The following is a 22968-nucleotide window of genomic DNA, read 5'->3' as shown; positions in this document are numbered from 1 at the left end:
AAATTTAATATTCTGATAAATTGTGAAAAATATTTACAATTTATTGGGTGTATAATTCCACTCAGAGTTTGGATGTTCTTCCTTGACCTTCAAAAAGTGGTGTCAACTCACTGACCACTCTTTCAGCAGCATCAATGGCACCTTCCATGTAACCAATCCATCTTGATGCACTCTCAGTTCCTGCAATAAATAGTTTACGATTATACAAAGGTTCTCTGAAGGCGAGCTTGGTTTTTACAAGGGTTCCTGGTGCAGTGACAGCTCCGTAACTACCTCTAGCATATGGCTCCATTCCCCAATCCTTATCAATATAATCAACAAATTGGCTCTTCCATTCTTCATAAGTGCCTCCCAAAGTTTCACTGTATTGCTTGAGGAGTAAATCAATCTTCTTCTCTCTTGGTAAGGTACTAAATTCACATGCCTTCTCGGCATATACGAATCCACAAATTCCGCAAATAATGTCATCCTTGTATCCAACATCATAAGTAAGGGTAATATAATCTTCAGGTTGAAGGGATAGAATGAATCCATTACTGTCATACTTCTTTCTCCAAAATGGTTCTTTGAACAGCATGAAACATTTAATGGCATATCCCTAAATGATAGTAAGGAAAATAAAGAATATTCAAAAGTAAATGATCAAGAAGAGGAAAATGTGTCAATAAACTTTTTCACAGATAAAATAATAGTGTGAAACAAACCATTGGAGTTCTTTGACAAAAGTTGTGTCTTGCGCTTGGAAGAGGAGGATCATATTCAATACCGAGATGAGTCCATGGCAAGTTGGTAGTAACTACATATTTGCTCTGGAAGACTGCACCATTCTTACAAGTGACAGTCATGAGTGATCCTTCATCCTTAATCTTAACAACATGGTGATTGAGAAGCACATTAAGCTTGAATTTTTCAGCAACACCAGTGACAATTCCTTGAGATCCACGATAAATCTTACAATCCTGGGCAGCATCTCTAACGTTCATGAGATTTTCAAATTTACCTCCAGCAACAGCAATGTACCAAAGCATGAAAAGTGCAGACATTTCATAAGGTTGACATGCAAAAACTACAAATGTTTGTAAAAGATATGCAACATTATACCAGAATCAGCAATCAATGAGTTAATATAGAACCGTTTTCTCTTGATTATTACGTTACCTACCTGTTACGACAAAGGTCTTGAAGAAATCTTTTGCAATTTCCGTCTTGAATAAATTATCCATAAATGTTTGAACTGTTTGGGAATCGTACTCTTCTGCCTTGTCGCATTCATGTGGAGCATCCACTGGTACTGTATTTGCCATTCTCTCAATTTTTCTAATACAAGTGTCAAAATCCAACAATACCTCATCAGTGACATTCTTTGGATCCGATGGAATGGAACCAGTATACCTCAAAATATGCTTCTTTCCGCCAATGCTTGGGAAAACAAGAGAGGATCTTCTTTTTTCTTGCTCAAAATATTGAGGATAAGTTGATAATCCCAATTCTTTAACAAGTTTGAGCACTTTTGGTTGTGGTGGTCCAATCCATTGGCCTGAATAAGGATTCATGAGCAATGAAGTTCATGGATCATGCATGATTGTCATTAAGAAATGGCGATCAATATGGGTCAATTGATAGTGTGTATCATCATATTTTGATCATCATCATCATTAAAAATAGATATATTTCAAATTAGTGTTTCGGAATAATAAAACATCAAAATATGTTGTAAAACCCACTCACCTCCGATATCAATGGTAGCCTTTCCATTCAAAAGCACCTTTGAACGCAAACGTCCACCAATATAATCATTTGCCTCCAAGATCAAGACATTCTCCGTTAAGCCTTTTTCTTTGAGTAATTTTCCAACATTGACTCCACTCATTCCGGCACCAATAATCACCACATCATACAATTTGTGTGACTTTTTTGTAGGCGCACATGAAGAAATTTCAACGCTTGATGATAACATTTTTTTATGTTTATTATTATTATTATTATTTCAATTATCCTGAAATGGAAATAAAAACGTTTGGACTCTCAGGACAACCAAACATCTCAATGCCATGAACATTTAGAGTCCCTGTGTATGAAGGAACATTTCTTTGTGAGTGAATTTGATAAATGAATAGCAAGAAGGAAAATTTTTGATGGCGTTGGTTATCAAAAAGAGAATTTGATCATCCTCTCGTGAAACCACCCATCAACAATTCAAAGTTGCCCTGTCACTTGTCACTCTGAACGTTATCAAAAAAAAAGTCAGATTCAGAGACGACTGAAAAAATTCCATCTATTCCCCACACCCGTCAACACCAGTCGTGGCGGCATCTTCCCATCATTATCCACATTCACACAAATCATCTCTTTCATCTCTCTTCAACAACAACAACAACACCAACAACAATATAACGGAGAAGTTTTTTCAATCATTATTGACAACAACAACAACATCAACAACAAATTATTACTCAACAATAAGAGTGCAGCAAAATGTCCTCCTCCTCTTCCTCTGACCAATCCAATTTACAAGAATTGATTGCCAATGCCCGATTAGAGGCTCAGCAATTGAAAGAGAAAATCACGACACAGAAAAAGTTAATTAATGATGTGAACAGTAAGTACACAAGAGAGAGTTGATTGGATGATGATGAATCGAAATATCTGATATTTACGATTCAATTCTTGATTGTCCATAATAATGGTGATATGAATCTACGACAATCTTGTTGTTGTTGTGGAAATTTCACTGTGTTGATGATGACTCTGAAATGGTCGCAATGTAATGTTCTCTCTCTTTTGAAATGACTCTCAACAACCACACGTCATCCTATTCTTTCGAACCCTGTGATGGGTGTGTGTGGTGTGTGGAATCATCATTTGTGAATACGTACGACCCTTGACCCCATCAATATCATTTCACAATTCTAATCAGTGAAAGATTTGGATATTTCTGAAATCAATCCTCCAAAATTGAAAGAACGAAGAGTATTTAAAGGACACTCCTCAAAAATTGCTTCTTTGGCTTGGTCGAAAGATTCAAAGCAAATTCTTACGGCTGGACAAGATAGAATGTTAATTGTAAGTGTTGTTATTCTATTAGGATTGCTAAAGAGTTGTTGGTCTCTCATTGTGTTGTTTGATGACACCCTTTTTTGGAATTCACTTTTTCACACAAATATCATCATTATGTGTTTGTTTGTGAAAAAACTCAAACTTGTCAAACTTGATGATGAATTACCATTGAACCATGGTTCACTACTTGTCAATGAAACACCACCCATAAACCAAACACCACTACTACCACTACCAACACCAACACCACCACCACTACATGGTTGTTGTGAATATTTAGTTGTGGGATGCCATGACCACTTATAAATTGAGTGCAATTCCATTAACAAGCCGTGGTATTATGTGTTGCGATTACAGTCCGAGTGGAAATTATGTTTGTGTTGGTGGTTTGGATAATACTTGTTCTATTTGTAAGTACCATGGTAGTAATAGTAGTAGTAGTAGTAGTAGTTATATTGTTACAATCAATTCATTGGATGACTCACACATTTTTAAAATTTCAATGATGTGTTTTATTTTATTGATTGGTTTTATGAAATATATATTCTAATAATGAATCAACACATAATATACCTAATGCTCACACAAATGATGATGATGAATTAACAATACTCACACCTCTATTATTCACACACACACACATTGACTCCTTTTTCCAAACAGTTTCACTTTCTGTGGTGGCTCAACAATTACAAAACTCATCAAATGAATACAAGCCATACAGACAACTTGTAGGACATACAGGATATTTGAGTGATTGTTTATTTACTAGTGATCGTCACATGTTGACAAGCTCTGGAGATCAGAGCTGTATTTTCTGGGATATTGAAATGACTCATGCTGTCACACACTTCCAAGAACACACTGGAGATTGTATGTCAATTTCAGTATCACCAACAAGTGACAGCAATGTTTTTGTGAGTGGTTCTTGCGATGGAACAGCAAAATTGTGGGACATTCGAATGGATAAGTGTGTGGCAACATTCACAGGTCACGAAGGTGACATTAATTCGGTTCAATTCTTCCCTAACGGACATGCGTTCGCAACTGGATCAGATGATTGTACTTGTAGATTATTTGACATTCGTGCTGGACGTGAAGTCATGACCTATTCCGATGATAATGTCAGAGAAGGTGTGACTTGCATTAGTTTCAGCAAATCAGGAAGAATCTTATTTGCAGCTTATGAAGACAAGAAAGTCATTGCTTGGGATACCTTGAAGGGAACTATTTTACAGAGTCTTGATGGACTTCCAAATGGACATGATAATCGTGTGAGTTGTTTGGCAGTGTCACCTGATGGTCATGGACTTGCCACAGGTTCATGGGATACCACCATGAAGATCTTTGCTTAATTTTCAGAAGAAGCATTGGCAACAAACACTTTTACAAATTTTCCAGACGACTGTAACAGTTCGTTCCATCATCCTTCCCAACACACACTTTGTATGAGTCATTTCAATGATTACCACAATTTCATCAGACTAATCTGTTCTTATGTCTGTTCGCCTCTCAATTCACACACACTCTTCATCATTTCAATAAAATTTTTAAAATCATCCTCCTTTTCAAAAAGACTTTAGAAATGGAAAAGCAAACTTTTCGACCTCTTTGCTTGATTCAATAAGATTCGAACTCTTACATGATCAGATCTTGCAAAATAAGGATATTGTCATGACTGAACTGTGATTCCAAACAGCACATCTTGATAATATAACAGAGAAGAAGTTATTCTGTGTTAAAGAATTGTTGTCTTATTCGAAATGGATGGAATCCAAATGGTCTCACATGAAGTTTGGTAGGAAGGTCTCCACAAGTTTTGTTTTCGAATTTCAAAAAATCTCCATAAAAATGTCTCTTCCTGATCAAAACAATTCTGTTGGGACCATTGATGAATCTGCTGGTTTTTCAATGATCTCGACCTCATCATCGGATCATCATCAGGAACAAGCAAATTCTATCACCACAACAACAGCAAGTACAACTGACTCCTCTCCACCCGTGTCCGTTCTGGACCATTCCTCCTCTCCTGCTTTGGAAAGAAGCCTTGATGGAGTTTCATCATTGCCAGCCGAAAATATTTCTTCATCAGCCATGACTAGTAGCACAGTGGCAACATCATCCATTCCTGCTCATTCGCTTTCTACCTCATCATCCAGTACTGCGTCTGTTGCAACATCACCATCGTCAGGAATACCCAATATTCAACCAAAAATCATTCCTGGACCTCCAATTTATGATCCGAACAGAATACCAGTGATGGAAGGCGGAATTGGTAACGTATTGAATTCATTGGGTGGATCTTCATCATCAGGATCCACAGGATCAAATGTAATTTCCTCTTTACTTGGAGCTGGTAAAGAGACCATCTCATCAGTTTTACCCTTCCAAATTCCTTTGATGGACAGTAGTTTCACAATTGGCTCCAGTGAAAAGTTTTCTCTTAACAATGTGTATCAGGAAAATGCAGAAAAGTTCAAAAGATTTAAGAACAGAACATCATGGGGATACAATAATTTACTTGCCTACTGTTGTCAGACTTATGTTATGATTTTTGATCCACTTTCCATGCAACAAATATCATCTTTGTTTGGTCACAGATATTTAACAACTTGTGTTGAGTGGTGTGATATGTGCAAATCGAGAGGCATAGAGAGAGGAAACACCAACATAATAGCGAGTGGTGACGAGGGAGGCTTCATCGTCATCTGGGACTACAAAAAAGCAAGAAAAATTTCCAGTTTTGCCGAAGATAATGGAAATACAAAAAAATCAATTGTTCAATTGAAATGGTTGAACGGAGACAACATTTATTTGATGAGTTTGTCAGCACATAATGTATTTTCTCTTTGGAATGTACAAACAGCAACGAGAATTTGGGACATTGAGTTTCCAGAAACAATCTCAAGTTTTTCAATTGATCCTTTCACATTGAAAACATGCTGCTTGCCAAGTGAGAGTGGATGGACCTATTTCTTGAATGATTTAAACGTCAAAAAGAAGCCTGCAGAAATTCAACGAAGACTTTATGGCAGCATGGATAAAAAGACTGGTGCTACTCAGACTACATTGAAGGACTTTTTATGCTCTTCCCACACAAGAAATCAATTTTACGTTGTGGCTAAGAAGGAGATCACTACTTTTGATTCATCTATTAGAACTACCATTCATGGTAAACATTTAAAGGGAGGAAGATCAGATTTTCAAACCTTGTACACGTTTGAAGATGAACCTAAATTAATGTATTCACTCCACGATGATGGAACAATGTGTGTTTGGGAATATAATGGAGAAAAGTACGATTCTACAGTGTGTGACGTGGTACGAGGATCGAAACACGGAGCTGATAGACCAGGATTGCTTTATGGTGTATCGATCTCTCCACTTGATCACACAAAAGTAGCAGCAGTGAGCGCAGATGGTAAGATTTGGTTGTGGAGAGTTAACCTGTCGAACAAGATGCTCACTGGAGGTGGTGAATCTTCTCCTGAGACTTCCTCAAAAATTAAGGTCAATTCGAAGTGGATGCTTGAAGGATTGACCGAGTTTACTGGGTCAACTGTGAGCAGTATTAAGGTTTCTCCATTTGATGATCGTGTTGCTGTCGGTACAAGCAATGGACTAATAATGATTTATGATCTTTTAACTGGAGCTCTTAAAGTTAAGCATGATGTTTTCAATAATGCTCCAGTATTGGGAATTCGTTGGTATGGCCCTAACTCATTGCTATGCTTTTCTTCTTCTGTATTTGAAAAGAAAAAGGACAGGAAGAATAACGAGCTTCGACTTGTAAACATCCTTTCAGGCAAGCATACAACCATTGATGTAAACAGAGAAGATCAGAACAAACGAGAAGAATCATCACGTGCAGGAGGTATCAAGGGTATTCGAGTTAGTAACAGCTACAAATATCTTGTGATAATCTTGCAGGATAGACCTATTGAGGTTTGGAGACTTGACACACTGAAATTAATTAGAATGATTCCATTCACAAATGTTACCGCATTGGAGTGGATTCCTCTGTCCAAAAATCACCCAGAACGTGAAATGTTATACTTTACCACAAGCGATGGTTCACTCCATTTTTACAAGGTTGAAAATTATAAGGTTGAGCCTGATGTTAAAAAACAAAAAGTATTCTTCACTCCTGTCTCTGCATTAGCTTGGAAGAGTGACATTCTTGTTTCAGGAGACAATGTAGGAACTGTCACAATTTGGGACCTGGCGAAAAAGAAGTCCCGAGTTTTGCACACCCACAAAGGCCTTATTAAGAAAATTGCATTCAGTAAGGAGCACAATCATATTTTAGTGTTATTTGCAGATGGGGATTTTGGTATTTGGGATGTTGATCAAAACGTTAAAGTAGCAAGCTCTCCAGCCTATGTTAAAGCAGTAGCAGCTGATTGGGCGAGAGGCAATTATCCTGTCATCTCCACCAACTCGGGCTCTATTCTCGTGTTTGATCTTCAACTTACTACATGCAACACCAACTTGCTTTTCCATAGCCGAAGTGATTATATCAAGACGCCTTGCTGCTTGAAGAGTGATGAAGCTCAATATTTTAGAGCCCTCATTGAGAACAACAAGCTACCATTCGATGACATGTTTAATGAGAATCAAGTTGTTGACTCACCCAATACGTTCAGAAATTGCATTGGAGAGGTAATTACTCCAAAAGCCTCTGAAAGCCTTCATGATAAGATGCTGAGCTACAGATACTTGATTCCTGATCATATTTTGAACAAATTGAAAAATCCTGCAACCACTACTGCTGAACGATGCCTTCTTGCAGCACAATATTTTGGTGACAAAATCGCAGAACAGTTTTGGAGATTAGCCATAGAATTTTTAACCAAGTTCTCAAAACAAGACATTACTCCAACACATCAAGAGGCCACTCACAAAGAAACTGCACCACAACAGGAAGAAGAGCACTTCTTTACAGAGAATACTGAGTTAGAACGATTTGATGCAAATGTTTGTTTGATTTCACCTCTTCCAGCCACGTTTGATTTATTGCGAGATAATGAGTCTGTTAGAAATGAAGAGATGAAAATTTTGCAACAGCACGACCAAACTCTTCAGCACAAGCTCAAATCAGGTGCCCCAACTGAACAAGTCAATGACTTATTCTCTTTCATTGCAAGAAATGAGAGCGAACTGTTGCAAAAGGACCAAGCAGTCAAACTACTATTGCAAACGCCACTTGATAGCAAGAACTTGTATGCCAATTTCTTACATGCAACGGTTTTAGCTGCCTCTAACTCTCCTTTACATTTCAGAGAAACTGTTCAATTTGTTGCAAGCTCTCTTATTTCATTGAAGAAGGAAAATGACATTGAGTTTGGTGTACAGTTATTGTGCTCAATTGGAGAGGGCTTGAAAGCTTGCAAAATTCTCCAAGATTTTGATATGTGGGAAAAAGCAGCTCGTATTGCCAAAAGCATTTTACCTGATCACGATTGCTTGATTGTGCTCTCAAGATGGGCAGATCACCTTCAAAGTAATAATCAACTTTTGAAATCTATTGGTGTTTGGATGAGCCTTGGACTTTTTAAGGAGGTGCTAGATCTGTTACACAAGTCAGAACTTGATGATATTGCCTCATTGTTCACCAAGGCCTACGATGAATATTTACCACATTTACCACTTAGTGAGCTTCACAGATATTTCATATTGAAGGTCTCTTCTCCATCGAAATTAAGCGAACCTTTGTATAGCAGTAGTAAGAACCATGATGATTTTGTAATGACATGTCGAAAACTCAAATATTTCGTCTATCAGCAATATGCTGTATTTTTAGACAAGATTGGTTACAATGAGTTAGCAGAGGAATACAAATTTACCATCAAACCAGAGGAAGTTGGACTTTCTGGCATTCCAGAAAATATTTCTCAAGTGTTACAAGCAGGAGAGGAAAATGTAACTGAGTCGTCGTTGGGACAGCCACTCGATCGTCAAGAGAGTTGGGTCGTTGTTGAGGAACAAACAAACTTGTTGACACCAAATGTACAACCTTCACCAAGTGAAAACAAGTCGACTGATATTTTTGATCTTCCTCATGAAGAGCAATAGGCCGCTCAATAATGGAATTTACCTTAAATTATTAAGGTATTAAATTATTCTTGGTTCACGTCATCATCGTTAATTTTTCAACCAAAAAAATATCTTCAAACACGAAGAAAATGTTTGAAACCATCACCAATCAAACAAGCAACAACAACAGCCATGAAACAAAAAAGAAGCAAAAAGTTACAATTCATTTAACAGGATTTGGACCATTTGCTGGTGTGAAAGAGAATCCAACCACGCTGATCATTGAAACCTTGAAGAATGAAAATTTTGCACTCTCTTCTCCGATCACCAACAATGATTATGAAATTAATCCCATTCATTACAGTATTATTGAAACTTCGATGAAAGCAGTCCAACAATATTTTGAAGAGATGAAATGTAATAGTGGTGGTGGTGATGATGATTCGAAATATCCATCCATTGATATTTTCATTCATTTTGGAGTGAGTGGAAATAGCATCATGTACGAGTTGGAAGGTATGGTGATGTGTGACATTTATTTCAAATCCATAATAATTTATTCATTTTGTCAATATCAATTAATATCAATTGATGATGATTCATATGATGCTCATTTAAATTCCTTCATACAATTCAAAATCGACAACAATCTGATCTTTTTGTAAAATTTTGAAATTTTATTCATCATTAACGTTTATTCAAAATCATGATGATCATTCAATATTCATTCATTCACACAACAGAGAGAGCCAAGAATGAAAAGACCTTTCGTGCACGAGATGAACAAGGAGAACAACCTCTCAATGAACCCATTAATGAAGACCTTCCTATTGATTCCTTCCTCCATTGCAATCTCACCACTCACCTTAATTCCATCATTGAGAGCGTCAATCTTAAATTACATGAAAATTCTCTCCATCCTCCACTCTCTCAATTGGTTCTTGAATCTGCTCGTTATAAATTACGTCGCATCAACATGACTGGAACACTTGGTGGTGTGAAGTCTACCAAGAATGCTCTCTCTTCCAATCCAAATGAAGATTTCATTCAAAAACAACTCGAGGAATTGCGCACCGATTTACAAGAATCTCTTTCTCTCATTACCAATGCAGGAGCTTTCTGTAAAGCTTCCCAAGATGCAGGTCTCTTTATTTGTAATTATTGTTACTATCATTCCTTGCAATATTCCACATGTGGTGATGTGAGTAGGAATGGTCTTGATTACAACAACAAGAAGGATGAAATGCAGAAAAAGTCTCAGAGAAAATGTTACAGCTTATTCGTTCACGTTCCTCCTCATGATGTAATTCCAGTGAAGGTTCAGGTAGAATTTGTCAAGACTCTACTCCAAGTTATTGTGGAAAGTCTTTAGTTTGCATTTCATTGAAATCAATGAATGGGAGAAATCAACATTGAAGAAACTTGAGAGAATTTATGAGTGATGCATAATATGTCATTCGAATTCAAAATTAACTTGGAATGTTGTGCCGATTTTTGTTGAAAACAATTGAGGAAATTCTTCGATCAGGATTGGATGTAAATCCACAAAGAGACGCAATTTTTAATGAAACATGATTGAGTCAGGATGATGTTTTTTTTAAAGTTGTTTCATGTTCATTGCAATCACTAACAATGAGATCAACTTGTTTTCACGTGAAAGAACTTTGTAGCCATCTCTATGAACATGAGTTTCATCATTACATGATGTAATGCTAATAGCTGTTATAACCCATTTAGTTTAGTTTATATCAGAGAATTAATAAATAAATAATACCTAATTCCTATGAAAAATATATTTCCAAAGTATTAAATTATAATAATATTTTAATCCAAACTAAAAGAAAAAATGCTTCAAGACCTAAAGCCTCTCCCTACCGCCCGAAAATCTGTGGGTGTTCTCGGGACAGCCTCATCGGGAGAGCTAGCAAAAGAACAAGTGGTGAATCGGGCGATGATGGTTTCTTCTGGAAGCGGTAGTGGTGCTGCTACTGGTGTTGTACGCACCATGCCAGGGGTTGTTTTGAGTCCAGCAACTAACAGCAGCATCACAGATCCTGAGAAACAATCTGCGTTGCCATCATCATCTTCGTCATCCCCTACCAAGGATCAAGCATTGGAAAATTCATCTCAAGCAAGTAAACCAACATTGGAAAATTCGGAAGGTATTGTTTATGATTCATCCGAAGAGGAAGAAGAGGATGCAGATATTTTGGAAGAGACTGATACGGATCATGATAATGACCAACAAGCATCATCAGAGGAAGAAGTTGTTCAAAGAACCACAAGAAGTAGTGCTCGAGCTGCTTCAAGTCTTTCTTCATCAAATAGCGCGAAAAGGGATAATGATAAAGATGCTTCGCAAAGACAAAATCAACTTGCATCATTAAGATTCAGTGAAAAGTTTAAACAAGGTAGCGAAGATGAAGAGGGACATCCTGCTGTTTTTGATTCTGATGATGATGAAGAAGAAGATACACACCGAAAATTTGCTGAAAATGTTAGCAAGGCAATACCAAAACAAAAAGTAGCTGAACCATCAAGAAAAAAACAAAAGATGACAAACACGATGGATGCTAGCACCACTAACGACTCTGCAGCTCACACAGAAGTGAAACAATCGAATGTGATCTCTATTGAACCTCATTCAGTTCTGTTTAAATTTATTTGCTCAACTACTACCAATGTGGAATTACGACACAAACTTAAACAAGATTTTGAGGATGAAAAATACGTAATATTAAGGAAAAAATACAATTTGAAAACTCCAAGCAGAAAAGGAAGAATCAGTGATAATGAGGTCAAATTGATCAAAAAATACATTGAAATAACCAGCTCCTTACGATTGGTAAGACATCCTCTCTCATTGACACTCTTTAACAATACCAAGTCTCTAGAGGAAGATCGAATTAAAACTTGGGGAAATGACTCTCAGGAAGATGAAGTTAATACCACTAATGTAAAACATTTTATTGCCACAATCACTGGACGAAGTTTTGATTTGATAAGCTCTGTGTGGAAAAAGGAAGAAAGGAATGTTCATCACAGATTTGTAATTTATTTGGAACAAATGAGATATCATTTTGAGGTCTTTGTTCAGCCAAACACAGTTCACATGGACCGTGAACAGGAAGAAGAGCTCAAAGAGATTTACATCAGTTTACTAGGACTCTTGAAACAATATCAAGATATTGTCAATACACGACGAGAAGAAAGAAAGAATGGCATGCTTCGTGAAACATCCATCGAACTGTCTAAATTTGCAAAGATTTTATCCAATCTCGACGATCACTTCTCTAGGTTGGATGCTTATCAAAGGGCATACAATGAGGAGCTTCACGATGCTCTTTGGACATGTGCTGTCAAGTATGTACTTTTTCTTCATTCTTTTTTAAATGATTTTTTCAGATATCTATTAGCATAGGCTAGGTTCGATTGCTGCCACTTGTATTTCTGTCTGTAATGATAAAGAAACATCATTATACAGTACTTGGCATGAAAGGTTTCAAGTGATTTGTAGTTGAATTTTCAAGTGATTTTTTTCTTTATAAAACAAATTGTAAAAACAACCGCCAAAAAAAAATGTATGCTTTTTCATCGAACCCTTTGCTTGCAAATGCGCCATCAAGCAGCACCCAAAAACCTCAACAGGGAAAAGAGGCAACCACAGCCAAGTCTGGATCTGCATCAGGAACCTCTGAGGAGAGAAAGGTAACTTCATCTCATCAGAGACCTAAACAACAACAATTACCATCCTCCGACTCGGCAGCCAAACGACCTCCCTCGAGGCCAAAACAACCCTCATCAAAACTTTCTGAACAAGATGAAAGTGGTGATGTTACACTCAGCAAGGGAAAATCAAACTCTGTCGGTGTGTCAGGGATCTCTGAGGATAGAAAGGTTACGTTTCAAGCAAGCTCGGAGTCAGAAGAACATTCAATCAATCCTCAATTAAGGACAAATATGGAATACAATCATGACGCCTTGATACACAATTTCCAACAAACAAAGAATTCGTCAAAACCTTTCGGGCAAAATTATTTAAATGATAAATCTCAAGAGGACTCGAGTATTGATATTGCAGAGTTTAGACCTAAATTTCAAGGTTGTGCCTCGGCGCATAAAAAGGAAAAACCTGTAACGAATAATAATGCGTCGAAATTGCAACAAGGATCACATGAACACACCATAGGACTGATATTAAATGAATATGAACGAGGAATGGTTCTGTATGACAAGGGACAATATGAAGCTTCCCTCGAACGATTCAACGAGTGTCTTAATATATTCATGAAATCGAAAATCGAGGATGCAGAGATGTGTGCCAACATATTTTTGGCCATGGGAATTTCTTACTATGGACAAGGTGACGAAGAGTCCGCCCTAGAACTGTATCATAGATGTATTCAAAGGTTGGAGGATAAATTCGGGAAAAATTTTCCTGGTATAGTTTCCCCACTTGTTAATATTGCTCTCGTATATACAAACCAAAAGAGATTTGATGAAGCATTAGGCATGTTTCAAAAAGCACAAAAATTGGCTGAAAGTAAGTAACAAATGGCACAATGATTTTGCATAAGAGCAACAAAGCTGCATAGATATTTTGGGAGATGATCGATTATGTTTGTCAGATATTTATCACAATATGGGAGTAATATTCGACCATCAGTCAAAACTAGAGGATGCCATAGACTACTATGATAAATCCATAAGAATACGAGAGAAAATTTTAGGGGAAGACCACTCAATTACTGCACTTACTTACGAAAACATGTCACAAGTTTTGAAAGATTTAAGAAAATTCAAAAAAGCTGTCGAATATCAAAATAAGGTGATTGCTATACGAAAAAAACATCTAGGAGTGAATACATATGATTATGCTTTGGCCCTACACAACATGGGATTAATATTATTTAAGGATAGAAATCTTCCACAGGCTCTAAACTATTTTCAAAAAGCATACAAACTACGTGAACAGTTGTTAGGAGAAGATCATGAAGCAACAAAAGTATCCAGGCAACTCTATGAAGAAATTGATAAGCGGTTAAGTGAAAAGAAAAAACGAGTTACATCTCTTTCGCACTCCATTGTGAGTAATATCAAGTAATAAAAAAAAGAATTTACCAAATCTGAATTGATGTCATTGTATTTAAAATTCAAGAAAAGTTATAAAAATTATTCAGAACGTTGCTTTTCCTTCCTTCGCTTGGTCCAATTAGCTCCAATAATTCCAAGTAAAATCACAAATCCAATCCACTTGTTTTGAACAAATGTTCTCATGCATTGTTGAGGATTGTTATAATCGATGGTGTGAATTTTGTAAATGGAGCCCAGAACGGATGAAAATATTGCGAGGAAATAAGGCCACTGCTCCACCAAGTCGTATCCAGCATTGTGACCAGCAAGAGATGTGCAAACTCCAAAAATCAGAGAAAATCCTGTCAAAATTTCCCGTGTACGGTCTCCAAAAAGTAAAGCCGTGGATTTCACTCCAATATCCTTGTCATCCTTCTTATCTTGGTGTGCGTAAATAGTGTCATAGACAAGAGTCCATGCAATAGATCCCAAATACATGGGCACTAAAATTGACCAATTACAGAAACCAGCAAAGGAAGCATATCCCACAAAAATACCCCAATTAAAGGTTAAGCCCAAATAACTCTGCGGCCAATACGTAATTCTTTTCATGAGAGGATAGGTGAACATAAGAAACAAAGAGCTGGCTCCCAGAGCAATGGTATAATAATTGGATTGAACTAAAATTGCCAAACCAGCCAACAATTGAGCTGTCAAGAATATAGTAGCATTTCTCATTGATATTTGACCACTTGCAATTGGTCTCATTTTGGTTCTTTCGACTTGTTTGTCAAAATCTCGATCCCACATATCATTCACTGTACATCCAGCACCTCTCATAATGAGTGCGCCGATGGCAAGTAGTGTTGCATTGTAAGGACTCGGAATGAGAGAGGCAACATCTGCAAATGCCAAACTCCATAAACCCGGATAAATTAAAAGCCATGTACCAATAGGCTTGTCAAGCCTCATAAGATAAAGATAGGGTCGGATGGAGTTTGGTGCTGATTCTACAAGTTTCTGTGGCCATGATTTTGTTGCAACAATCTGCTGCTGTACAGAGCTCGTTGAATTTGTTTGGCTTGATGAAGACGAGGAAGGGCTAGTCCTACTCGAGTCATGATGATCATCATGGAGAGATGGTGGATTTTGTTCCATGTTGAATTCGGTTCGGGATTGCATGAACATTCTTTGTTGATGGGATTCTTTGCAACATGTTGGGAAGCTCGATTGGTGATTGTTGAATTTATTCAAAAAGAATAAAATCATTGGAGAACTGTGGTTGTAACAATAGGGTTTGGAAGCAACACCTCTTCTTCCGATGCGAATCGTATTTGTCCTTGCCAGAGAGGTCCTCTCTGAGAGGAATGGTTTTAGAGCTCTCATTTTTTTCTTCTTTCAGTCTCTCCCTCTAATGATTTGTGAGCTTTCTCAAACTCTATCAAGAAGAAGAAGAATTTTCCTCCTTTGGACAAAAGTAATTGACATCCTCATGAGATTGAGAATAATAAGAGGTCCTTACATAATAAATCCTGATTCGTAATTAAAATATTCGTCCTCATTTGTTTTACAAGAATAATTCATGTTTTTGGAATATTTTAAAAATTTTTTTTGAAAAAAGCGTCAATCTTGAAGGCAGTAACTGACTGTAATTCATACTATAACCTCATTCACAGAAAGTGTTTATTGTTGTTTGAGTATGCCTTTGAAACTGTCACCCAAATCAATCTTGTACATGTCATGAGTTGGCTTCATGAATTTCATAAACTTAAAGTCCTTAGTATCAACACTTCTACCCCATGCTGCACTGTCTTCATCATCAATATCAATAATAAGGAAGTCTCTCAAGTCAGCAAAGTGGTCAGTAGCAATCATATCATGTGGACCCTCAGACAAAAGCTCGCCTCTATGTGGTTTGTGTAGGGCCTGTGTGTAGGTTTCTAGAGCATGCTTGATTTCAAGTCTTACTGGTTTCGACAATTCTGATTGGAGAACACCTTCAACTCTCATTCTTTCTGCCATTTCTACTAGTTTAATTCTATGGTCCAAAAATATACAGGCCTTTGCATAAGTATTGAAAGTGATACCATTGAGAGAACCTAACAATTTAGGTGATCTCTTGAATCGTGTTTTTTGATCTATTTTCTGATTAGAAAAGTGAGCAGATGATGAGTTTGCAACCATTTGCTCGAAAAACTTAAAAGCAAATGGATCACGTGATTCTGCATAAACATCCAACATGGTATTGCAAAATGTCAAGTATGAAACACTATCACTTGCAGACCAAGGCTTTTCATGTGAGTAACCAAGTCTGTCTTTGATAATGTCTTGAATAGTGAAGAAGTAAATTTCCTCAGCTAATTGAACTTGTTCAAGCATGGAACATGCTCTCAAAAGGGTACCCATACTGGTCAATAATTGTTCCTTATACATGGGTGATTGTCCAATACCTGACGCCTGTAATTCGTTGAATGTATCAAAAACACGCAAAACGTCATCCGCGCTCAATTGTACCTTCATCAAAGCATTGTACGAGATGGCATCAGGTGAATTGTGATACTTGTAAATATCGGAAAACACTCTCTTTGCCTCCTCCAATCTCTGAAATAATTTTTAACAGTTTGTAAAGTGGTTTGGGTGATGATGAACAAATAATGATATTCAACAATACAAATGATGATGGTCATCGGGTTAAAAAGTAACAGTCATCGTCATCATCATCAAAACGAAAATTATTTTGATGAATATATAAATAAAATAATAATTAGAAATTGGGATACCGAACAAACATAGAGTACATACTTCCTTTGGTCTGAACTTGCTAGCCTCCACATACATATCTACATAATCTTTGTATGGCTTAAACCATTTAAATAGAAGCTTCTTTGGAGCAAATGAACTCACAATAGCATTCAAAGTTTTCAAGTCAATGTGCTTGGTCATCTTCTTGAGTTTTTCATAGCCCTCAACAGCCTCGGCGACTTGTCCTTCACTGTTGAAAGCCAAAATTTGCTTCACTTGTTGTTCAATGCTGTTTGGTTTTGGAATTGGAACAGTAGGAACGGAACCCTCTTCTTTCTCTGGTTTTGTTGCCGGTGTTTCTTGTTCCTTCTTCACCCGTGAATAGAAACAAAATTGTTGTTGTTGGGAAACAGATTTGAGAAAGAGAGAGGAAGCTGATGAATGAATATTCGATGATGCCACAAATTTTCTCATTTTTTTGCTTTCAAAATTCTGGAAGACCTGAAAAAACAACTCAAATTGACGAGAGAAAAACACATTCACCTGAAGAATAATTTATTTCGCTTTTACACAACGAATGACATGAAGCGAAGGCGAAAGAATCGGTGTTGAAATTGTTATAGTTCCATCTGAGTTGACCTTAAGGGATTGTGGTATCAATTCACTACTCTTTTGAAGGTCATAAATTTGTTGAATAGTGGGATAGATAGGTTTGTTTAACTGTTGCCATCTGGTGAATGCATTTGAATGTGTTTCGTCAATAATGGTCAATGTACAAGCATCAACAAGACTATTTGAAAAGCTAACAGAAACATCATAGGTCATTTGAGGCAATCCAGGTATTTGCCAATTTGTGACAAACACCACCAACTCGCCAGTTTTTGAGTTCACAGTGGCATACGCATCAACGGTGGAGTTTTTCAATGATGGAATTGATACTTTCTCAACCTCAATTAGATAATCTCCACTTTGGCCAATCAGTTCAAACGCTCTCCACACTGGTTTTCTAATTCCATTATTGGTGATTAAGCCATAGGTTCCGGAGAATGGTAACGATTGTTGACCTCCTTCTTCGAAAATATCAGAAACACACCAAAAAGAAAACAACTCGACCTGAGAGTATAGTTCAAAAAGAGCCTTCACAATGTAGGCAGCAGGATAGGCAGAGTCTTTTTTGGATCGATTGTTCGCATGAATGGCAATGTAAGATGATAATTACAAATGACCTCTTACTTACCTTGATAAAAGTGAGAACCTCTTCCATCCTGTAAACCAGCATTCCATTCAGTATAATAAAGAGGCAACTTGTAATGATCCACGACAATACTCTTTGTTTTTTTCACATTTTGCCATAAGAAATCTCTCAACACTGGAAATTCATCAGTTGGATACTGATGAGTCGATATGAAATTGAGAGGAACATTATTACTCTTTGTGAATTGAATAAATTCGGGAATCCACTCTGCAAAGGCAGTGACAGGACCTCCAACTCTCAATTCTTTATGAGCTCGTTTCAATGCCAAAGCAGTATGTCGATACAATTCAAAATACTCCTCCTTAGATCCATACCAAAATCCATTCCGTAAATTAGGCTCATTCCAAACCTCAAAGACCCAATTCGATACTTCCTTAATGCCATATCTTTGAACAAGAGCATTTCCAAATGAGGAAATTAAATCATCCCATAGATCATATCTCTTTGGTGGTGAAACAATGCCTTTCCAATGAAAGACCGTTTGTGATGCATTAGAGGCAAACAACTCGGGCATGAATCCAATTTCCACCACAGGTCGGATCTTTCATCATTTCCAAACATGTAAATTGATTGACATCAAACCATCATCATACCATTCATGTGATTCATGTAATTCAAAAGAATATATTCTACTTACACCAGAATGAAGTAAAAAATCAAAGCAATTAAAAACATTAAAGAAGGAATAATAGTAAGGCTTTTGATCATCATCTCCAGGACCCAACACCACACTCATGTCATCCGAGAAAATTCCATGAAAACGAATACCTGTAAAGCCTAATTCTTGCTTTGCCTTGAGAACATGTTCTCTCCATGTCGTATGAAGACAAAGGCTTGCATGACCGCTGCCTACACTTGTTTTCCAATAGTGATGAAATGGTGATTGTGGAGAACGATCTAAATGAACTCGGAAATGAACGGTCGTGTTGATTGAACGTTGGAGAACTCGATGCACCGAAGAAGATGCCAGAACACTTGGATCTTTACAGGTGATTACATGTACAATGAACACTCCAACGATCGTCAGAAGAAAAGAAAAGTGCATCGAGAGAAAGGGAGAGTTGATTCGGTCCATTTACCGTGATGAATTATTTTGAAAAGATATCCATTATCTTAACGAAAAGGTTTTAATTTTTTTCGATAACGAAAAAAATGTTTTCCACATACAACTGAACTAATCAGTTATTGAGCTATTTTGTTAGATGAAAAGCGGAATGGATGTGTTTTCAATTTCACGAATTTAAGAATCACAAAGGAGTCTGTTGGTCTGATTCAAAATGGTCAACATGTTTTTTACAATAATAATTTTTTTATTAATTTCGAAAAAGGCATGATGAAATTTAGGAAACTTACGGCAATAAGATACAACCATGACTAAATACGAGAGAAGAGGTTGCAAACCCGTCCCATTTTGCTGGTCGGTAACAGTTTAAAGTAGAGAATCCAACAAGATGAGTAACAACAACAACAACCAACAAATAAGCAAATAGAAGATAGTGGATTACCTGCAACTCCGGGGAGGGGGATCGAGAGCGTAGGCAATCAGACTTTAGCCTTCCATTTTGGGCCTAACTATAAAAGTAGCAAACCAAAAAAATGTTTATTGCAGGGTGGTTTGACGAAGTTGCAGATGCTTCACAACAGCTTGCTCTATATTCTTGTCAGTCGTAAACTTGCTCAACAGCAAATCATACAACATAACCACATCAACAGCAGCATTGTGAGGAGTTCCCGGAAGATCATTGCTAATCCGAGACGAATATTGTTTCTCCAAGGCCACTCTTCCGAGTAACACTTTCTCCATCGTCCTACAATAATGAAAATTAATTTTGGGTTGATGAGAGAGACTTGTTAACGCTTTTGTGAAAAATTGCTCATCCAAACTCCATGAATGAACTAAGAATATTACATCGGCTGCTTCTCCGTATGTCAAATAATTAACAACATCAGGAATCACATTCCGAAGAAAATCACTTTTGGCTAATATGACCAGTTTGTCCTGATGCATTGTTGCAGCTTTTTGATGCCAATTTGCATTTGGTTCTGGTTGGACAAACATTGAATGTAATTGATGTGTTGACAGCGATAGAAAAGCAATTTGAATGATAGTATTGGTGTTGACATTGACTCCCATTGTCTCCAAATCCATCAACACAATATGATATAATTTGTTTCCGATTTTCATGAGATTTTGTGTTGATGATATTATCCCTTGAGGTCTAGAATGTATCACCGAAATTTTATCTTTAAATACGGACCGTAATTCATTAGGCTTATGCTTAAGCTCCTCTATTGAATTATTAGTAGTAGCATTTTCTGATTGAGAATCTTTGTATTGATCTTCTTCACCATGTGACATTGTAACTTTTCGCAATTCAACATCTCTTTGCATTTGACGAAGAAATTCTTGACATTCCATATTCTTAACCTCTTCAGCAGCTGCTTTCTGATCATATTTGTGTTTGTTGATCAAATGGTTTTTAAAGCAGCCTTTTACAAGATAAGGCTTCAATTTCTTACAATTAGGTACAGGGCAACAAAGAAAGATCCGCTTTGGAGCACAAGTATCTAATCTCAAAGTGGATTTTCTGGCATAATTTGCAATTTGTTGATTAATTTTTTCTAATTCTTTTTCGAATCCTTTAAGTTGAGAGTTTGGGCTACAGTATGGCGAAAAATCTGGAATTTTTGTCACTTTTCCACTCATTCCGTTATAATGATCAGTTAATGGAATATCAGGAAGAGAAAATCCTCGAACATCATCAGGGGCATGAAGGATACAATATATGAAAAATGTTAACAAACCCATTTGACAGAACTGTTTTTCTGTTGCTCGAGGATACTTATGTCTTACAATAGAGAAAAATAGTTCATTAGAATTTGTGGTGATACAGCTTGATCGAAGATTTGGAAAATGTGAGATCAAAGTGATGAATCCATTGATAGTGTGTATGCAAATATTTTTTGTTTTTGAGGGGAACGGATTTAACTGCTCAAATCGTTGCTTAATGTTATGTAATTGCTCAACTTGACACTTATTATCATTAATGCAGTCATATAATTCTCGAATTAACGTCAAATAATTTGCTGCGGCTAATGATTGTGGAGTATTGATTGCTTTCAACTGTTCAATGACCGGTGAGCTTGTTAAATTTAAACAATATTGTAACGCCATGATATCACTAGGAGCTACTTCCTCTCTATCAAGCAATTCATACAAGTGTGGAAATTGTTGCATGAGATTGACTATTGTTGGCATTGATATTTTGTGTTCAGTAATTTGAGAGGTAAATAGGGCATTTCTTTGATTCTTAAAATTGTGAACATAATCATTGAGAAACACAAAATCCTTATGCGTAGCTTGAATTGCGTGTTGAACAGCCTGAGCATCAATTTCAGCATCAGCACAACCACAAACAACAGTTACAGATTTATCAATAATTCATGGGAACACTACTCCAACAAATTCTGAATTTAGTGTGTCAATATGTTTCAAAACCTTCATGCCGTCAACAGAAATACATGCATTCTTACAGGAGGATTTTGAAACAATATCTTCAAGAGTTTCTTTGAAATACGGAATGATACCACGACTACCTTTTGGAAACCAATTTTTGACTGTAGCTAATTCAGGAATTATGAGATTGTAATGTAAATGGTTGAACCAATTACATGGTTGATGTTGATTTCGTGCTCCGGCCATTCTGACAAAAAATTGCTTTCCTGCATAATATTTAACAAGAATCCAAAAACGTTTTGCAATATCAGAATACTGGTGATGACGCGGATCTCTACTATAATTTCGTAATTGGTCGAATATAAATTGCATGAAAAATGTATCCTCAAAAGGTTTTTTCATTTCTGGCAAACAAGGTTTACAAGTAGGTTCTGTTCTGAGATCTAATTTAACTTTCTTTTGTGGTGATTCCATCACATACTCAACATTCACTGACTCAAAATTCCAGGTTGAATCATAATGTTCTTAGGCTTGTCGAAATAATGACACTAATTCAGATTCGGTCTCAGTTAACTCTTTTGAATGAACCACTAACTTGCTAATTATTTCATACATGAGTAAAGGATACGCAAGTAAACTTTTAGGTGCGGGACGGACTCCATCAGCAATTTGTTGGAAAATATCATCTTTCTTTGAAATAATTTTATCAAGGTTCATTTTAGATTGGCAATTATTGCAAATCCCGGTTGCTTTTGTGCCGAGTTGATTGCATTCAACAGATTTCAATTTGGTCCCTGTTTTAATTGCAATCGGCTTATAGTTTGCATTGAATATACAATCACCAAAAAGCAGCTCTGAATATTTATCGGATGGGAAGCCATTGCAATTAAATTTTAATTCCTGTGATGATGGAGTTTGAGGTGTTTGAAAAGTCGAAGTTGGATGAACTGTGAATGAGGATTGTTGATGTTGCCTCTTATTTCGATGCTTTACAGCACTGGGTCCGTTGTGGAACTGCATTTTTTTGCTAATTGCACTTTTTAAGTTAGCCCAATATGGAAGGAGAATCTTTGATTGCGTTGCTGGTAGCTACGCTCTCGACCGTGCAACTCTCTCACCGGAATCCATTGAATGGATGAGTTAACTCCTTTGGAAACTCAAACTCCTCAACATGGAGCTGAATGTACAACTATTATTCATTCGTTCCCATCTCTCAATGACGAAAATACAACTTTTGTTCATCTTCCCCGTAGCCATCATTAGGAACATCATGGACATCAAGGTACCTCACAACACCACTCGGAACCATCTCATCATGAAGAAACCATTCTCGACCGATTGGAAGATG

At 36.8% G+C, this 22968-nt stretch overlaps 12 protein-coding genes across 12 annotated transcripts; 5 read left to right on the top strand and 7 right to left on the bottom strand.

The window, feature by feature from the left end:
- Window positions 1-61: 61 nt before the first annotated feature.
- FDP41_000766 (uncharacterized protein) lies at window positions 62-1957 on the bottom strand (the record flags this gene model as incomplete). The annotated part of the gene is made up of 4 exons (XM_044711428.1): window positions 62-598; window positions 705-1066; window positions 1163-1537; window positions 1729-1957. 4 exons carry the CDS (start codon window positions 1955-1957, stop codon window positions 62-64), a joined length of 1503 nt encoding a protein of 500 aa, XP_044569580.1.
- A 518-nt stretch (window positions 1958-2475) lies between these two features.
- Window positions 2476-4412, top strand: FDP41_000765 (uncharacterized protein; the record flags this gene model as incomplete). The annotated part of the gene is made up of 4 exons (XM_044711417.1): window positions 2476-2599; window positions 2918-3063; window positions 3338-3467; window positions 3721-4412. 4 exons carry the CDS (start codon window positions 2476-2478, stop codon window positions 4410-4412), a joined length of 1092 nt encoding a protein of 363 aa, XP_044569579.1.
- A 496-nt stretch (window positions 4413-4908) lies between these two features.
- FDP41_000764 (uncharacterized protein) lies at window positions 4909-9132 on the top strand (the record flags this gene model as incomplete). The annotated part of the gene is made up of 1 exon (XM_044711406.1): window positions 4909-9132. The coding sequence occupies one exon, from the start codon at window positions 4909-4911 to the stop codon at window positions 9130-9132; it is 4224 nt and encodes a 1407-aa protein (XP_044569578.1).
- Window positions 9133-9242: 110 nt separating this feature from the next.
- On the top strand, window positions 9243-10465 carry FDP41_000763 (uncharacterized protein; the record flags this gene model as incomplete). Its single annotated transcript, XM_044711395.1, has 2 exons — window positions 9243-9609; window positions 9837-10465. The coding sequence occupies 2 exons, from the start codon at window positions 9243-9245 to the stop codon at window positions 10463-10465; spliced, it is 996 nt and encodes a 331-aa protein (XP_044569577.1).
- Window positions 10466-10939: 474 nt separating this feature from the next.
- FDP41_000762 (uncharacterized protein) lies at window positions 10940-12514 on the top strand (the record flags this gene model as incomplete). Its single annotated transcript, XM_044711384.1, has 2 exons — window positions 10940-12456; window positions 12499-12514. The coding sequence occupies 2 exons, from the start codon at window positions 10940-10942 to the stop codon at window positions 12512-12514; spliced, it is 1533 nt and encodes a 510-aa protein (XP_044569576.1).
- A 158-nt stretch (window positions 12515-12672) lies between these two features.
- On the top strand, window positions 12673-14197 carry FDP41_000761 (uncharacterized protein; the record flags this gene model as incomplete). The annotated part of the gene is made up of 2 exons (XM_044711373.1): window positions 12673-13636; window positions 13689-14197. 2 exons carry the CDS (start codon window positions 12673-12675, stop codon window positions 14195-14197), a joined length of 1473 nt encoding a protein of 490 aa, XP_044569575.1.
- Window positions 14198-14265: 68 nt separating this feature from the next.
- Window positions 14266-15354, bottom strand: FDP41_000760 (uncharacterized protein; the record flags this gene model as incomplete). Its single annotated transcript, XM_044711362.1, has 1 exon — window positions 14266-15354. The coding sequence occupies one exon, from the start codon at window positions 15352-15354 to the stop codon at window positions 14266-14268; it is 1089 nt and encodes a 362-aa protein (XP_044569574.1).
- A 495-nt stretch (window positions 15355-15849) lies between these two features.
- FDP41_000759 (uncharacterized protein) lies at window positions 15850-17382 on the bottom strand (the record flags this gene model as incomplete). The annotated part of the gene is made up of 2 exons (XM_044711350.1): window positions 15850-16767; window positions 16969-17382. The coding sequence occupies 2 exons, from the start codon at window positions 17380-17382 to the stop codon at window positions 15850-15852; spliced, it is 1332 nt and encodes a 443-aa protein (XP_044569573.1).
- An 81-nt stretch (window positions 17383-17463) lies between these two features.
- FDP41_000758 (uncharacterized protein) lies at window positions 17464-19208 on the bottom strand (the record flags this gene model as incomplete). The annotated part of the gene is made up of 3 exons (XM_044711339.1): window positions 17464-18077; window positions 18146-18704; window positions 18801-19208. The coding sequence occupies 3 exons, from the start codon at window positions 19206-19208 to the stop codon at window positions 17464-17466; spliced, it is 1581 nt and encodes a 526-aa protein (XP_044569572.1).
- Window positions 19209-19763: 555 nt separating this feature from the next.
- On the bottom strand, window positions 19764-21422 carry FDP41_000757 (uncharacterized protein; the record flags this gene model as incomplete). The annotated part of the gene is made up of 1 exon (XM_044711328.1): window positions 19764-21422. The coding sequence occupies one exon, from the start codon at window positions 21420-21422 to the stop codon at window positions 19764-19766; it is 1659 nt and encodes a 552-aa protein (XP_044569571.1).
- Window positions 21423-21605: 183 nt separating this feature from the next.
- FDP41_000756 (uncharacterized protein) lies at window positions 21606-22094 on the bottom strand (the record flags this gene model as incomplete). Its single annotated transcript, XM_044711317.1, has 1 exon — window positions 21606-22094. The coding sequence occupies one exon, from the start codon at window positions 22092-22094 to the stop codon at window positions 21606-21608; it is 489 nt and encodes a 162-aa protein (XP_044569570.1).
- A 51-nt stretch (window positions 22095-22145) lies between these two features.
- Window positions 22146-22640, bottom strand: FDP41_000755 (uncharacterized protein; the record flags this gene model as incomplete). Its single annotated transcript, XM_044711307.1, has 1 exon — window positions 22146-22640. The coding sequence occupies one exon, from the start codon at window positions 22638-22640 to the stop codon at window positions 22146-22148; it is 495 nt and encodes a 164-aa protein (XP_044569569.1).
- Window positions 22641-22968: the final 328 nt, after the last annotated feature.

Source organism: Naegleria fowleri (assembly GCF_008403515.1).
Source record: "Naegleria fowleri strain ATCC 30894 chromosome Unknown tig2, whole genome shotgun sequence".
Lineage (NCBI taxonomy): Eukaryota > Heterolobosea > Eutetramitea > Acrasida > Naegleriidae > Naegleria > Naegleria fowleri.
The sequence above is the reverse complement of the archived record's forward strand: the minus strand, read 5'-3'. Positions and strand labels throughout refer to the sequence as shown.